Genomic DNA, 18481 nt, shown 5'->3' with positions numbered 1-18481 from the left:
GATAGTCGCCTTTTACGACAAGCATAGTCGCCTTTTACGGTAAGCATGGGTTGCTGAAGACCTATTCGACCCCGGATCTTCATGGGTCAATTCCTTATATGGAGTGTTTTCCAAAATAACTTAAACACAGTACTTGAGATATATGAGTTGATGTTATAATATGAATTTTAACTAGTTTTAAAAGTACTCTGATGCCGATATAAATCTAACTAATAAACAATACACAATTTTTTTTATCTAAGTTCCTATTAATAGAACTATTGTTGTTGAAAATAAGACCTTAAAAGCATTCAAAATTTGTCACTGATTATCTGCATTCTACTAACTTGTTCAGCTTTAAACCTTTCAGCAATAGTCTTTATCAATCTGAATTCTACCAACTTGCGCAGCCTTTGCTGCAGCTAGTTTGCCACTAATTGAATGGTATCTGTCCCAGCCAAGGAGTGGAGTGACACTTAAATGCTTGCTACTTGGAGTGGAAAACAGGTTCAGTGAATCAATGTGAATAATACATGTGTCCCACATTATTTATACACATGTATAGTTCATTCCACATGAAGTCATCAATGATATATATGTCCCTGCCCTGCTCATAAACAAGTTCCTGGCCTGAGACTGCCGGCGACACAGCGAGGGAGAGCATGTCAGAGTGGGTTGTTGGGGATTAGGGGAAAGTTGCTTATAAACGCAAAACAAGACAGTGGAATTCATGGCGGAAAAGTAGGTCAAGGCTAGCTTCTTACAATCTTAAACGTTTTCACAGCTATCCTTCTAGAATTCTTACTTTGTATGAAATATAGATCCACTAACTTGATCATTGAAATTAATAATATTTTTTCTGATTTTTACATAAATATAAATCTGTCACAAATGTAATTATAAGAACGAAAAATTTTAAAAATATTTCATAACTATTCTCTACACTGATCTAGGCATTTATATATATTCATAAAATAAATGTTATCTATTTTTTTATAACATCCTACTTTCCTGAGTAAGATGATCAGGGAATCTAACAACAAGATAACTCTCTCTTTATCTCCCTGTCATGAAAATACAACATGAAAAGATAAAGTATTGTCTACAACCTGCTCAAAAATAACTCTTCTTATGATTTGGGAAACAGCAAAACTGTATTCAAATGTCCCCTAACCATATCTGCCTTGACAATTTAACCTGTAATGTTTTTAATATATATATTTGTGAATGGGTGTTGATTTGTGTTATCACCATGTTGGACACAAAGCCAAGTTGACTCATCCAATCTCATTAAAATAAGATCTTAGTTTTCGCTACCGCTAAGCAAAGATCTGAGGACATCCCATTACGGGTCAAGTCAGAACGACCTTTCGCGAACTTTGACTGACCAGTGAAATAACTGACAAGAAAGTGACATTAGCCAATCAGAAGCCAGCTTTCTTGAGCTTTACGACACTAGTTTCAAACTGGCGACTACACTTCGAAACATATTTTGACGTATTCTCGATTAAATTTTTTAAAAGTGATCAAAAGAATCATTCATGAGGCATATATTCCCAAAAGAGTCTAAACCTTTCTTGAAACATTTGGATAGGTCCAAGTACAAATCTGGGGCAGAACAGTTCCATGGTTCCCCATGCTTATCTTAAGAGCTGACTAAATAAGGAGCTGGTGATCAATGTCACCTGTTTGTGTGAGACCTGTTTGATCACGTGTGACCTGTATGTGACCTGTTTGACCAGAGACCTGATGGATCAATGTGACCTGTATGTGACCTGTTTGATCAGTGTGAGACAACACTCTGATTGGTTGGATTAAAGGTTGTTCTGACATGACCCGTAATGGGATGTCCTCAGAACTTTGTTTAGCGGTAGCAAGAACTAAGAGATCTGATTTTAATGAGATTGTTGACTCATCTTGCCATAGATTACCAATTAGCATGACATTACAAACCAAACAAATCATTCATGAGGCATATATTCCCAAAAGAGTCTAAACCTTTCTTGAAACATTTGGATAGGTCCAAGTACAAATCTGGGGCAGAACAGTTCCATGGTTCCCCATGCTTATCTTAAGAGCTGACTAAATAAGGAGCTGGTGATCAATGTCACCTGTTTGATCAGTGTGAGACCTGTTTGATCAGTGTGACCCATTTGACCAGTGTGTGACCTGTTTGATCAGTGTGACCTGTTTGATCAGTGTGACCCATTTGACCAATGTGAAACCTGTTTGATCAGTGTGACCTGTTCGATCAGTGTGAGACCTGTTTGATCAGTGTGACCCATTTGACCAGTGTGTGACCTGTTTGATCAGTGTGAAATCTGTTTGATCTGTGTGAGACCTGTTTGTGACCTGTTTGACCAGAGACCTGATGGATCACTGTGACCTGTATGTGACCTGTTTGATCAGTGAGACCTGTTTGATCAGTGTGAGACCTGTTTGATCAGTGTGACCTGTTCGATCAGTGTGAGACCTGTTTGATCAGTGTGACCCATTTGACCAGTGTGAGACCTGTTTGATCATGTGTGACCTGTATGTGACCTGTTTGACCAGAGACCTGATGGATCAATGTGACCTGTATGTGACCTGTTTGATCAGTGTGAGACCTGTTTGATCAAACCTGGGCATTTAAAGTTGACGAGCAAACACTAACCACAAGACTACCTCACCATCCTCGTCATATGATTTTAATTACTGACTGCAGTGTGAAACATCCGCTCACATGAATTGTACTAATAGTCTGTTTCAGTCCCTGAACAATATTATTTTCACCCAGCCCTTACGGTAAGGCCATAGCCCTCACTAAAGCAAGTCCAGATTTTCCACAAATTCTGAATCTCCCATCTAACTGGGGCACTTTTTCAATTTTAATTGAGTTGTTTGTCCGTGTCAAAATAACATATCTTAAGAGACTGTGTTAGTCTGGTATTGTACCAAATCAGGATACATACATTTCATGCAGAAACGCGTCACTGACTTCCTTGAACAATCAAATCAAAAGTGAAAGCAGGTTTTGTAGGTGGATGGGCCTTTCCTCGGAAACAACTGTAATTATGCTGTGATGATAAACAGGATGTTGCATATGTCATGTAAAATAACTGGTTGAGCATGTTGAGTTATTTGGGTCATGACCTGATAGAGATTTGAAACTTCCTCAAAATGAAACCTCCATGTCTTATATGGGGCGGTGGGGTAGCCCAGTGGTAAAAGTGTCGGCTTATCTCAACAAAGGCCCAGGATGAAGACGATGACGTCGACGATGATGATATAAATTGTCAGATAGAAAATAACGACTCACCATCTCTCGACATTCCAACTGAAATACATTTCTTCAACCTGGAAAATGAGAAAATAATATTAGAGAATAAGGATTTATGAGAGACTATTTCAGTCATATTGTTTGTTTGTTTGTTGTTTAACGCCGCACTCAGCAATATTCCAGCTATATGACGGCGGTATATAAATAATCGAGCCTGGAACAGACAATCCAGTGATTGACATCATGTGCATCGATCCACGCAATTGGGGTCGATGACATATATCAACCAAGTCAGCGAGCCTGACCACCCGATCCCGTTAGTCGCCTTTTACGGCAAGTATGGTTTACTGAAGACCACGGAATCATTTCAGTCATAATGAACATAAAGCCATTTAATATTAACAAGAGCAATATCTGCCTAAATATTGTAAACCATACATATGAATTTCTGTCATTAACAATATTGACTAGTATTTGAGAGCAAACAACTCATAATCAACTGGGTAACAGGGATGTTTTTTGCATTTTTTTATGCAGATACAGTTTGTCCGGAGCTGTCCTGGTATATGACAGCAGTGTTAATAGACATCTCGCAGAAAGTAGTCAACCATCCCTACCTACAGTATTGGCACCGGTTCCGATTAACTCTCATGATATTGCACTGCTGGTTCTTAAGACAGGGTCTATACTGGATCTTCTGCTGAATACTACGTCGGAAGAATCCCTGAAACAAGTCAACATTGTTGTAAAAATTGTGTTCTATGCGGACACTGTTGTACGTGAGGCGAAGTGGACTTTAGTGTTGCATTCAAGGTCATTGAACTTACATGTACATAGCGACGTGCATGCATGTGTGTGTGTGGCTACTAGCATTATGGCATTTTCATCATAGTGCTAGCCCATGGTGATACCATGCCGCAGTTTAACATGAATACCCACTCAGACACAGTATACTGACTCCGAGCCAACCAGTTCATGTTTCATGCCCTCAATGCCGAGTGCAAGGCAGGGTAGCAACAAGTACCACCTTTTAACATCTTTGGGTACGATGCGGCCAGGGATGACACACCAACCTTTCGTTCTCCTGGCAGATGTTTTATCCACAAGACCACTGTTGTATGACACTGTGGTCTAAATGTGATATTGATCTATTGTTACTTATTATCTATGTGTGATATTGTTGTACAAACTATGCGATACTGTATAAATACATGATAAATTGTGATTTAATTAACACTTTATATGCTTGATTGACAACAGTGCAAGGACATATACCGAAACGTCGCCTTTACATATTTATATATATATGTATTAGGACTAAATTACTGTTCATCTTTTTCATTGGTATCGCTGTTTTCGTTCTGGCTGTGTCGTAAGACTTTGCATTATTAAGTTCAGAAAGTAATCTGATAAAAAAAGATTGTGATTTTCAAAAAAGCTAAATTACAAATCTTGCTGTCAAATTGACCTACACATTACCATAGTCTCAAACGTGCTGTGTCATATGAGAAGTTGTAATAATCACTTTCCGTTGGTGTGAAGTCACAGTATCATTTAGTTTTGTTGCTAAACTTGTTGGAATGTTTGACTGTGTTACTAAACCTTGTATCATGACTGCCATGTTTTAGCTCACCTTACATCCCTCACATGCATGTACGCCATAGTGAAAGCCGCTGGCCTTGTCTCCGCAAACGCGACAAAGTACTGTTTCCCCATCAAACTCTGCAACACAACAAAATATATATTCACATGGGTCACAGCAGCGTTGATATTAGATTTGCACCACACAGCGTCCATATTAAACAAACACAACAGCATCGAGATTATAGATGCATCACAACAGCATCCATATTACACATATATCACAACAGCATAGAAATTATAAAAGTATCACACATTGTCAATATTACATGAACAACAACAGCATTGACGTCATAAATCTTTCACAACAGCATCCAAATACATAAAACAGGATACAATGCTTTGATTCCAGTAAAATTCTGATTGATAATTATTTTTTTTAATCACAAAATCTGTTCAAATTGAAACAATAAGTAATAACATAACTGATGTCAATATGCAATATTCCAGTTGCATCCAGAAAATTTCAAATATTAAAATCTGAAAGCTGATGCTGGGGGTCTGATGACTATTGTTGGTAGTTGAAAAAGAAATTATTTTTGAGCATAAAAAAAAGAAGGCTAATGTCATGTAGGGTGACTATAGTACTTCCCTGCATTATATTAAATGCCAATAAAATTGTCAGGGTTGGCACAAATTTATTAGGAACATTCTGACAGGTCAATACAGGGCATAGCCACACTGTTACATGATTTATAGCCTCCCATGTCTCTATATCAGCAGCATCCATGTTGTCACACACACAGACACCCACACACACACACACACGCACGCACGCACGCATACACGCACGCACACGCACACACACACACACACACACACGCACCCACGCACGCACGCACGCACACACACACACACACAGACACCCACACGCACCCACGCACGCACGCACACACACACAGACACACACACACACAGACACAGACACACACACACAGAATCTACACTTGCTGCAGTCATAACCCTCTTGCACTTTTTATTCATTTGAGATAAACGTATTTTTTCAATCCTGTATTTGGTCCCTTTACTATATATTCTGTTAAAGGTAACCCTGCATGATACCATGGGATATCTGTATATAATTTAACAAAAACAGATTAGTTGACAAATAGTGGCAATATTTCTTTCCGTAGATGCCATACAGGAGTATTTATCAACATACAAATCTCTGCCTTTGTCTTAAATGTTAAATACTTCGGAAATCTATCCAATTTGGAATATCTCAAATTACGTCTTATTCTTCGTAAACAAAACCTTTCCACCTGAACCATAGAGAAACATGATAAACATCTGTTCACAAATCAATACCACAGACTACTCCATACTTCTTAAAGCTTTGACCCTTTACTGTATTCAAAAGACCTCTGTACTTCCACATTAGGAAAAATCAATTACTGCTGTTTCAATTCTGTTTGGCTGTTGGCTGACCCCACGGTGACTGCTGCCTGGGTCACCCCTCACTCCCCCCATGGGTCATTCTACTCACACAGCCTGCCTTACCTATCTCCTGACCAATTGACCGCTCTCTGAACTCGTTGCCATGAGACACCAATACCTCCATATGAGTAATCCTCATTGGGGCATCAAGGTAAATGAGTTAGACTTGCACAGGGCTCTGGGGAGGGCAGAAACTAAACTGTAGCTTGTTTATACATAAATGGTAATGTATATCAAGGCTGTTTAGTACAAAGGGTAACTACCCAAATTATGCCAGCATCTTATCCCACTCCAAAAAGTCAAGGAACACCCAATTCCTTCATATTACTATAGCAGTCTCCAACTTTATCCACTGGTCCGAAGCCCCTGTCTAGTACAATTTCTTATGGTCTAGTAGCTAGAGGACTCAAATTATTTTGGCACCGACTGCAACCTTTAATTTGGCAAGACAGATTAACTACAGGAATATGCAAAATCTGGGTGGTCGTTAACCTTTTTTTTGAGTTGTACATTACAAAGATGTTTCTTGTGGGGACTTATGAAATTAAAAATATTTCTCGGCAAAATATTTAGTACAAAGCAAGATTTGCTCGACTACGGTATAAGGATCTATACCAAAACATTGCTTTTTACAGTATTAAAGAAGTTGTTATCCGTAAAATTGTGTCTACCTTAACACTTCTGATATCAGTAAAGTACACCAGCTGGGTGTGTATCGTCATGGTAACCAATACTGTTACTGAAACGGGAGCAAGTCTATTGCAGTCTCCCATCAGGATGACCATCGGCCAGAGTTCACTGCTGACACACACAAGTCATGTGACCAGCGGTCAACATGTGGCCATCACATAATTAACAAATATTGATCACCAATGCACCATGTTTGTCAGTGTGATAGACCTGGGAATCTACCCCAGCTGCCCTGGTCATCTATGGCTGCCTCGTGAACTCTGTGTAGCAGCCCCTGAACTTGTCAATAACCAACAATAGACTTGACGGGGTGATGACTTCACGGCCCCACCCCCAGAGATCCATATCACCACCAGAGAAACATGATTCATGTGGCAATGTCTTTAGCATTGATCTATAATACAATGTCAAAACCATGACGATGTTTTATCATTATCAAGTTTGTATTTTTTCACGGCTTATCAAAGAGGAAACAACACTGATGACTACTTTTCCTCCTGGGCAATTAAAACATACTCTATATATTAAAGGAAATAATATCATTGATAATAAAACATTCCAAAAAAATGTTCAAAGAATTCCCACACAAAAGACCAAATTTCCATTTAAAAAATTAGACAAATAATATTTTCCCATTTACCATGTAAATTTCCCCCTGCCTAGATTGCTACAAAACTACAGCTGTTGCAACTTAACTGCTACTACTCTCCTTACAACTCCTTTACAGCAAGTACTACTACCCCACTACTACTTTACACACCATCTGTCACAGCCTCCACTTTACAACTACTTCTACTGCTATTACGACAACCATCGTGTTGTTGCTATCTTTTCCAGCATGGAATCCAATCAATGATCTGGTGGGCATGGTGAATGATATTACATAACAACACAACGCGGTCATTCAATTAATAGATGCTATTGACCATCTCTTCTGTTCATAGTATTGACCCTGTTTTTCAATCAGCTGTGTTACCCATTGTTCTCAAACACAGGGATACAGAAAAAAGGAAACAAAAGATGTTGTTATAAAGATATTCACTGAAATCCATATTTCTTTTCCTAATAGATTTTTAGTATTAACAGCTGTCTACAAGCATTAATCATAAGGATATAAATCTTCATTCATATGTGTGTTACTGTATGTTGGATGTCAACAACTGTCCAATAACAATTTGTACTGCAGCTGATATTGATCATCAGAATCCTTGACATCTGAATCAAAAGGTATGCTTTACAACATCACTGTGTCGACCTGAGCTCAGGAATTGCGACAACAACAAAATTCGCAACAAGAACAGGAGTACCATATTCGACGTAATAAGCGCCCAGAGCGCTCACAAAATTAGAAATAGGGGCTCTTATTAGAATATTATTTTGGTGGAAAAAACAGATTTAAAAGATAAATTTTGTGGTTTATGCTGACAGACTGAAATGTTTATATACGACAGATATTTTTTTTTTTCAGAATTTAATTGCCCATAATTAAGGGTGCACATAACACACGAGTGCGTATTGATGTACATTGATCAATCAGAAGGGGTGTTATAGCCAATATATGAGCAATTATCGCCGTGGGCGCTCATAAGAGCGGGGCGCTTATAACGTCAAATACGGTATATGCAGGACCTACATTGATAGAATGGCAGGCTGGAGTAGAATGTGGTTATAAAAAGAACATGATCAGTTTCCTTACATCCTGTTTACAATACTTATGAACAAAGACTGTGAGTCCGGCTCTTTTCTCACACTACATGTATCAACACATAGAAAATAATCTAAAATTAGTTTTGGGCATCATACTGACTAGGAAGATACTGTAAAACACAAAAAAGTATAAGTATTGCCTTGTTAAAATTATTATTTCTTGGTTTCCATAGTTATCAAATTATGTTTCAAATATTAATGCAATAAACAAACAATTTTACAATTAAAACAATATTCAAATCAAAGTTTTAACCATGGTCAGAAATAACTATTGAATTGAAAATATTTAGTGTTACATGGACTTGTCCTTTTAAGGCTTATCTTTCAGTAATGAAAAAACTACTGGGCCCACTTGCACAAAACGATCTTAGCGCTAAGACTATTGTAAGCCTATGCTAAAGTATGGGAGCAACGATCATCTTAGCGCTAAGATCGCTATGTGCAAGTGGGCCCTGGACTTGCAGAGACTAGACAGCCATGAAATCATTAACTTACTAAGTCGCTCTGACATACTGAACTTTAATACTGTTACAACCAGGTACAGTTTTACAATGTTTGAAGTATATTATCAAGGATAATCTGATTTCATTAGCCTCCTTATCATAATGTCTCACACAACGCATAAGGAGATTACATAACACTGATACCCGGCTGCAGATTAGCATGAGGATTAAGGTCAAGCATTCAACAGTCAGCTGTGGTGTTTCAGTCTTCAGGCTTTTTCTCGTGCACTACTGACTGATCACCTCCCTTGTGTAGCAGATGTGAATGACAGGAACAAATGCACTCTTATTTCCATCATTTATCAGCGTTAAAAGGAACACATCAAGAAAAAATGGATGAGATCATTGCTTAAAATTCGTCAAGGAACCTGAGGCCAGACTGGTTTCTTTCATAAAGAAAGGAAAAAAAATAAAAAAAGGAGCAAAATTCTGTTTTGGTTTGGAATTATACTTATTTTCTACATCATAAATGAAGATTTAGTGTCTGTCTGTACTTTTAAACTATTATCCTGGATACCTGTTATCAATGATTTTCTTTGCAACTGACCGTATTTCATCAGTCTTCTGTTCAAGCTCTTGACTTATTGGTTACAAAATCTGTGAAACAAGAAATAAAACTGTTGTGGCCTATTGGACCCTGACTGTCACCTAAAAATGGATCCGTGAAGATCCGAGCTAGAATAGGTCGTCTTTGCTGTAAAAAGCGACTATGCTTGTCGAAAGAGGCGACTAACGGGATCGGGTGGTCAGGTTTGCTGACTTGGTTGATTGACAATTGTGTGGATAGATGCTCATGATATCAATCACTGGATTGTCTGGTCCAGATTGGACTATTTACAGACTGCTGTTGGTGCAGTGTTAAACAACAAACAAAAAAAACCTGAAAATGTTTAAAAGTAATAATCTAGAGCGAGTGAGTTGGGTTTAAAGGTAATAATCTAGAGTGAGTGAGTTGGGTTAATTGGCTCTTTGAATAGTATTACAATCATATCCTGGTGGGTCAGCTTAATGTGGGAGGAAAGCCCAAAGTGATGCAGGTCCGACATTGACCACTTTGGTGAAAACAACAAGCACAGGTATGGTGCTGACAAACCTGGAAACATTAGATAAGATAAGATAATATTTATTGCAGAAACGTTCCATTACGGGACAGATGCAATTTTAAAAGACAAGACATTATGATTTATATATACATATATACAGACATATATAATTTACATTCCTGTAGACACATACAGAAACAAAATAATCAATATTATATATTTTTATACATAAAATGTCAACGGTTGATTATGAAAGGGTATTTATTGTTTGAAATTATAGATGTGGAAACAAATGCAGTTGATATTGACTGCTTCATTATTTGATAGGATGTATTGAAATAATTTGTCTTCATGACTGTGAACATTTACATTTACATTTTGTCTGGATAGTTTTTCAAAGAGTATATTTCTTTCTCGAGTGTGTTTAATGCAGTGAAGTAAGTAATGTTTTTCGTTATCAATGATTGAACATGTAGAGCATAGCCTCTGATGTAGTGGGGTTGGTGGCTTTGTGTGTCTTCCAAGTACAATATTTAATTTATGGTAACTTAATCTTAGTTTAGAAAAGTGGACTCGATATTTTTTTACTTTACAGTGACTGAGATAGGGTTCTAATTTTATTTCATTTTTAACTATCCTATATGTCCTAAGTTTGTTTCCTGTGCCTCTTTTTGTATTTACATCTTGAAGAGATTCCTTGAAGAGGGAGTTGAATTTAGATTTGATTTTCTCTTTGAATATTGGTGATAGGAAAGCTGAAATACTCAAATTGTGTTTTCCTAAGAATCAGGGCGAACCGGGACTTGAACTCACAACCATAGGTTTCTGAAGTGCCCAAGGGAGGCAACCCTGTGAATTGCAGCACCTTAGACGACTGGGCCACCCGTGCCCCCATAATAATCTAGAAGCTAGATGGCCTTCAGCACACAGTGTTGTATTATGACCAACTTACAAAGTGCATGTTTTTATACCTGAAATTCCATGGGCAATTTGAGAACTAATTCACTCTAGACCATGGGGGGAGTGCTTCTGTACTTTTGGTATTCATATGCATAAATATCTTATGAATGTCAAAGTGATTAGTTCGCAAAAACACCACTTTGAGATCCAGGTCCCTAATTTCATCCATTACTCTCCAGCGTCCATCATTTTCTCGGACATGTGATACTGAAAATCTAATTTCTACTGGCAAAACAAATCATAAACTAGCTTCATAAACATGGCTAAAAATATGCCAATCAATACGCCTACGTCAATGTGACCTCGTTCTCCCTACCAACAATACATGTTTGTGTACAATTCACACATGAATTAGACTAACAGTAAATGCGTCAGAGTCCATCTGGAAAGCCTGGCATGACCTCAGCCACATGATACCACTCTTATGCAAGTTAACGAGGTATTGGCTGGTCGCAGCCCTAATGCCTGGGGCTGTTGTTATGCCTTAATACATTGGTGCTCCCAATAATCACTGGGGTCACTCAGTGGTCACAAGTGACCAAAACATCTTCACTATCCCTGAACTTTGTGAACTGTGCCCTATTTAGTAGGGGACTCTTGTTCTGGCTAACTAGACTGCATTATATATACTTTTCAATAACCGGATACCTTGCAGGCAATATATTGTTTTTTTCTGGTTTTGCAACATGTTGGAGATGTTCTGAAAACATTAAATCTAATTATTATGTCCTCAATAGATGTACATAATTGTTTTTAAATGTTATGTTTTTAACATAAAATTAAATATGATCTCACATTTTAATACTAAAAGACAAATTGGGTGATGAAAAAATTGTAGTCATATTTGTTTCACATTCTTAATGGTCCAAACTTGTTTCCTGTTGGGAGACTCAAGTCTCAAAGTTTTGGAAATCGGATTACTATTTTCTGTTTGATATGACCTTGAAGTTGGATATAAAGATATTGTTTATATAAAAGTCTTATGCATTTATAAATCACCAATCAGGTTACACAAAACTCATCATTCATAAGCAACAGACCTGAACTGTGTTTCTGCTCAGATGATAAAACATAAACGTCTATGACGGCTAAAAAAATCAAACGAGTTGAAATTGTAGGAGTCATATTCATGCCATAATAGAAATGTATTGCCTGTTGACAGAGAAGCATGACAAGGACACTAGTTCAAAATATATCATCAGTTACCAAAACATAGTTCATATTGAGTGAAATGTATTTGTTTCAGTTGTTAAGATGCGAGTCAATGAAATATAGGTATGTATCTGATACAGCTTTGACCGACATTTAGTCCCAGAAATAAGTTATCTCATTTCAAAATATATGTTATCTACCAAATAAAAAAATAAAAAATCCAAATGGAGCCAAGAACAATCCTTAATTTCAGAGTTGAGGCAATCTAGACTTGCCAAATCATTCTAGACTTGAGTTGGACTCCTTTTTTATTTTTTTCCTTGGGAGACAGGCTAACAGAAGCCCTCTATCCAGCACATTGGTTAACCTGCATAGATTACATGCCTTGTAAAAATATCATTAATCTTGACACATGAAGCTGATAAGATGAAAGCTTCTGCAACAAAATATGTCTGCAGAACAAAAAAAAAAGAGTACAAATTTACTTTGTTGAAAAAACAAGCTCTTTACTCATCCTCATTGGTTTTTGCTTATTGTTTTATCTCAAAGCGCTTAGAAAGACAGCAAAGCTGTGGTTTCACAGCATGAATCTGCTCTAAGGAGACTACTATAAATATAAGAACATATCCTTAATACTGACCTACAAAATCTAACAAGACTGTGCACTGGGTTTAACCAACACCTGTGCAGAAATTAGCATACCTGCTAACAAGATAGGTCATGCCCTCTCACCTGAACGCAACTATTTTTAGCATGACCTCAGGTCAAACTGAGCAAGCTGGGTTCAGGGAGAATTATTTCGGGTGAAACATGTTGGGAGACAAACAAACATGTTGTGCCCTGGTCTGGATATGTCAGTCATAGCATTAGACTTAGACTCAGTGAGAAAAACAAAGTGGAATATGACTAATGGTTGCTTAGCGATCAGTGTTTGGAATCAGATTTCTAGGGGCATTTTTTAAAGATTAGTTTTCTCATTATTTCTAAATGTGACCATATCAGACACTTTTTACTGGAAATCAGGTCATTACATACATTAAAATCCATTTAGAAAGTTAACTTTTACGTTGAATAGAGATGTGTAAAAACTACCATTTGTAGCATGTGTGTTGTATTTTTAACACACCATGAGTAGATTTTACTCTCATAGCATAATCATGTCAATATCTAAGGTTATTAACCCAAAATATAATTACTGGACACGACCTAGGAATTGTTATTGGTGACCAACTTAACTTAAACTCCAATATAGTTTCTCTACCAATGATATAACCTCAATCAATATCATTTGTTTTCATATTAACAGTTTTATCCAATAAATCATGATACATCAACTTGTCCATTTTCTAACATATTTCATCCATGACTATGTTTGCTCTATCCTTGTCTGTTATGTATGCATATGTGATGTGTTTGTGTAAAAGTACATTGGAACAGTGCTATACATTGTATCTGTTCTTTAATGGAACATATTGCAATAAATATTATAAATCTTATCTATTATCTATCAAAGCTTAAATCAGAATTCACAGGGTAATGCACTGTTATCTGAATCTTCATCCTTCGATTCACTTAAGAGGATTGTAGTTTGATGTAAACAAAAGAATAATGATAATCTTAATAATTTAAAAAGTGCCAAATCTACCCATGGTTGCATGCTCACCATGCTCACAGCGCAATATTATTACTACCCCAGGCAATGGATCAGTGTGTCCTCCAATTTCATTCTCAGCTCCCTGGGGAGTATACAAACCCAAGCTGCAGAATAGAGTGCTAGAAGTTTAACAGTCACATTATGATTTCAACCTACCGGGTACCCAGTCACTGCTGGGTGGACATGGGCATATGTTGAACAAGGTCATTTGTTTCAGAAGACAACCCATGTCACGTGTTTCAGTGTGGAGCAAGACCCAAACCCTCAAAACCCTCAGTACTCAAGCTGGCCAAACACTTTCACCCATCCACCTACTCTCTGCCACAATGTTTGCCTGATTTGTGATCTGTACACAGGAACATGTCCTTCCACAAATATATTGGGGGGCACGGGTGGCCCAGTCGTCTAAGGCGCCGCGATTCGCTGTGCAGAGTTGCGTCCCTTGGGCACGCCAGAAACCTATGATTGTGGGTTCGAATCCCGGTTCGCCCCAATTATGTTTCTAGGTTTGTCAGCACCATGCCCGTGCTCGTGGGTTTCACCGAAGTGGTAAACGTCTGAGACCTGCATCACTTGGGGCTTTCCTCCCACATTAAGCTGACACGCCGTGATATAACTGGAATAATGTTAAAAGCGGCGTTAAACCCAACTCACTCACTCACTCACAAATATATTGAAAAATAATACTTGTATTTTTGGCAGTATGCCTTTAACCATTGTTAAACAGATAAAGGTTGGTAGGCAGACAACATGGATAAAACATATTTTTTTCATTACTGTAAGTTTTTTTGAAGATTGATTAAAGATGAAAGGAAAAAAAACCCTTCTGCATTACACGTAACCAGATATGCTGATGTTTTACTGGAAAAAATTACCCTTGCATATAAAACAAGGTTTGGCGTCTATTTTCCATTATTGGGAGGACGTATTTGGAAATCCATGAAATGATGTTTCTCACACTGTACGTCTTAATCATGCAAGCATCCCAAATAATATATAACTATACCGGTATTTACAAATCATATCTCATATACACAATGTTCAGTAATTTGAAATACTACTATTACTCTAAAGATTTAGTGCTCATCTGACTGTTTTATCGTCTAAATAAAAATCTTCACAATAATATGATGAATCGACGATGTAGAGAAAAACTTAGCATATTTTATTTTCTACCGAAACTGAAGTCAACCGCAACATGTCCCCCTGTTGTTCCATGGTAAAAACAGGAAAGACCTTCTCACAAATTAAACATAGACTCGAAACAGGAAGTGAAGCTGTAGGGGAGAAACAAGGGCGCCAACACAAGAGCATTCTTGACATGTATTTACAAAAGTTAATGAAAAACTGCCCAATGCAGAGGATATGATATAATCTTGCGATCAATACTAGGTTGAGAATGTGGTAAAATGGACTTGGGTTGTCGCCAAGATACTTAACACGGTCCTTAGGGAAGTTCCTGATATTTTTGCTGTCGATTTCATTGATATTGTAAATAGGTCATTTTTGTCACAATCAAAAAAGAAAATATTTTAAGCAGGAAAGTACTTTTTCACAACAGTGCCTGAGAATTTCTTGTGTGTAATTTATGTCATGAATCTATCAGTGTTGACTTTCAATGAATGGCCGATCTAGGATTTGCAAACACTGAAACAGACAGTAAAACTTATGACTTATTTCTTGTAATACTTAGACAATTTTGAAACAATAAAGCCTATTATAATTTATTTCACAGCTAAATTCTTACTGAAACCATACCCCAATAATACTTCACCCAAATATGTAAAGCTTACATATATCAAATTGAGAAATTTTTTACAAGATGTTAGTGTCGCTACGGTAACCAGAAAGGACATTATGAGAAGAAAATGCATCCTCTTATGTTACAGACAAATTCTGAATTAGTATTAATATTTAGGAAATAAACACAAATTTTCATATTTGAATTTTCTCAAACATGTTATTGGCTGACCATGTTGATAGACAACTGTTTTGGTTGCCAATAGTTGGTATTATAAATGTAACATAATTTGACAGAAAAGGACGTCGAGTAAGCTGGCAGGATATAAGTAAAATGTGTATGCTATAAATAGATCGCCTGTCAGTTGTTGACTATGGCGACGACACAGGATGGAAATGACTTAAGTAGATCATACGTACTGACTCAATTGAAGTTGTGGATGTAACTTAAGGGATAATTTCTGGGATGGCGGGGAGTGTTCTTGGAAGATTGATATTCAGTCCCTTATCTACTGCAGATTTTTGTGAAAATTCCTAAATTGGAATTCAAGTCTTTTTAACCTTCTAACGAAAGTCCTTATCTCTTCAACATAAAAACACACACCATAAAACACTGTAAAAGAAAGCATAACATTATTATAGGTCTTTTTCTCTTGAACCGGGTCACTGAAATACAAGACACCTCAAAGCAAAATGAGAGAATTTTGTAATTCCAATTTGGGAATTTTCACAAAAATCTGCAGTAGATGTGGGACTGAATATCGACCTTCCAAGAACACTCCGCACCATCCCAGAAATTATACCTTAAGTTACATCCACAACTTCAATTGTGTCAGTAAGTATGTACTTAAGTCATTTCCCTCCTGTGTCGTCACCATAGTCAACAACTGACAGGCGATCTATTTATAGCATACACATTTTACTTATATCCTGCCAGCTTACTCGACGTCCTTTTCTGTCAAAATATGTTACATTTATAATACCAACTATTGGCAACCAAAACAGTTGTCTATCAACATGGTCAGCCAATAACATGTTTGAGAAAATTCAAATATGAAAATTTGTGTGTATTTCCTAAATATTAATACTAATTCAGAAATTTTAACACAAGAAGATGCATTTTCTTCTCAAAACTCCTTTCTGGTTACCGTAGCGACATCTTGTAACGAAACATGCTTTCACATGAACAGAGAACGCACCACACACCAGTGACAGTCTATAATTACACATTGAAATATATGTGCGCGGTAAACAGCTTCAGGAAAATAACAACTTTACACCCAAAACTATCTAAAAGGCATATCATTATTTACATATTAGTCATGAAAAGATATCAGATCTGTGGATTATTACTTTGTAATCCTATGTATTGAGTAAGTATACTATATTTCACATTATTATAAATACCCCATTTGAAATTGAACATAGTATATTATTTCCTCTAATTTCTGATGGTATAGTATGACTTAGTAACAATGTTACACTTCTTTACCAAAATCAACTTAAAATGTTGAAATATATTTTGCACCACATGTGACAATAATTGATCAATGTAGACAATAACTCATTTTACAACACTAGACAAATCCACACTGATATTGAAGTTCATCGATTAGCATGATATAGTTATTATTAATCTAGCTTGATCCTGATGAACAGCAAAAGTGTAACGCAGATATGACTATTTTTCCAGGATATAATTATACTTTATTTTTTGAAAATATAATAATGTGTGTTTGGTATGTCTAACTAAACAATGAAACAAAAAAACGCCAATCACTGCTCCTGTCTCGCTATTACGTAATGACACCATGCGATCTACGTGCCCCGCCCACTCAAAAATAACAATGACGTGGAGCCAAATTTGTCAGTTAAAAAAATAATTTTAAAATCCTTATTTACGACATAAAAAATATCGATGACTTACCTAAACCGTCCAAACTAGCTTCTTTACCCATCGTGGTGGTCATACTCTAGACTGAACGGTGCTTCTTCAGATTCCTTTGTACAGAGAGTAGGGTTCTCTTCATTGACAAACCCTAACGCTGTGTGGATGGAATTCCGTTATTGGCGAATTTCGACACTGGAATTCAAAGGTTGAACAGATATCTGTCATTTCACAGACTAATGTAGTTTTCCCAACAAGAGCAATGGCAGACAAAATACTTGAGCGGTTACAATGATGTTGAGTTATCGCGGAAGTCGGCCTGTAACAAGCGCACGGTCTAACGTAATGTCGGGCTATTGTACAACGAGCGATGAATGGGCTTCCTCACAGCCTGGTCGCTTTCACGTCAGACGAGACGAAATATCTTGGGTTGTGATCGAATCAACTCACAATCGTCCATGGAACCCTCGAATACATGTCCATGTTCCTAAATACTAGACACCGGGACTTCTGAGCACACGCTCGCGTCGTCCGTGCTTTCCTTGCCAGTACGAGTGTGACAGACTAACCTATATTTGCCCCCTAAGCCATGACCCACTTCAGAATCCCCAAGTACACGTCGCTGATTGGCTGAAAGATTCTCGTGCAAAAAAATACCAACAGATTTTCTGGCAGAAAACCGGACAATACGAGGATGATATTGGTCAAGTTAAACGATGGTGGTTGTATAAATGTCAAAGGTTTTGTACAGTGTGTTGTCATACCAATTTACGTTGTAGTTTGTTTGTTCGGCAGATTGTACATATCATTTAGGTCACGGAGAACCAG

General features: G+C 37.2%; 1 protein-coding gene across 1 annotated transcript in view; it reads right to left on the bottom strand.

The window, feature by feature from the left end:
- The window catches only part of LOC124140500, a 28811-nt gene extending 10567 nt beyond the window's left edge, over positions 1-18244 (bottom strand). The window contains exons 1-4 of the mRNA XM_046508072.2: positions 17693-18244; positions 4872-4960; positions 3856-3962; positions 3278-3315 (exon numbers count right to left, since the gene is read on the bottom strand). Of these exons, the coding sequence (XP_046364028.2) occupies positions 3278-3315; positions 3856-3962; positions 4872-4960; positions 17693-17735 (277 nt within the window). The 5' untranslated portion in view covers positions 17736-18244. The remainder of the gene's footprint in view (positions 1-3277; positions 3316-3855; positions 3963-4871; positions 4961-17692) is intronic.
- Between the last annotated feature and the right edge of the window lie 237 nt (positions 18245-18481).

The sequence above is a fragment of the Haliotis rufescens genome, unplaced genomic scaffold (genome assembly GCF_023055435.1).
Source record: "Haliotis rufescens isolate VD_foot unplaced genomic scaffold, xgHalRufe1.0.p SCAF_4, whole genome shotgun sequence".
Taxonomy (NCBI): Eukaryota; Metazoa; Mollusca; class Gastropoda; order Lepetellida; family Haliotidae; genus Haliotis; species Haliotis rufescens.
Note: the sequence above shows the minus strand (reverse complement) of the source record. Positions and strands in the feature narration are given on the sequence as shown.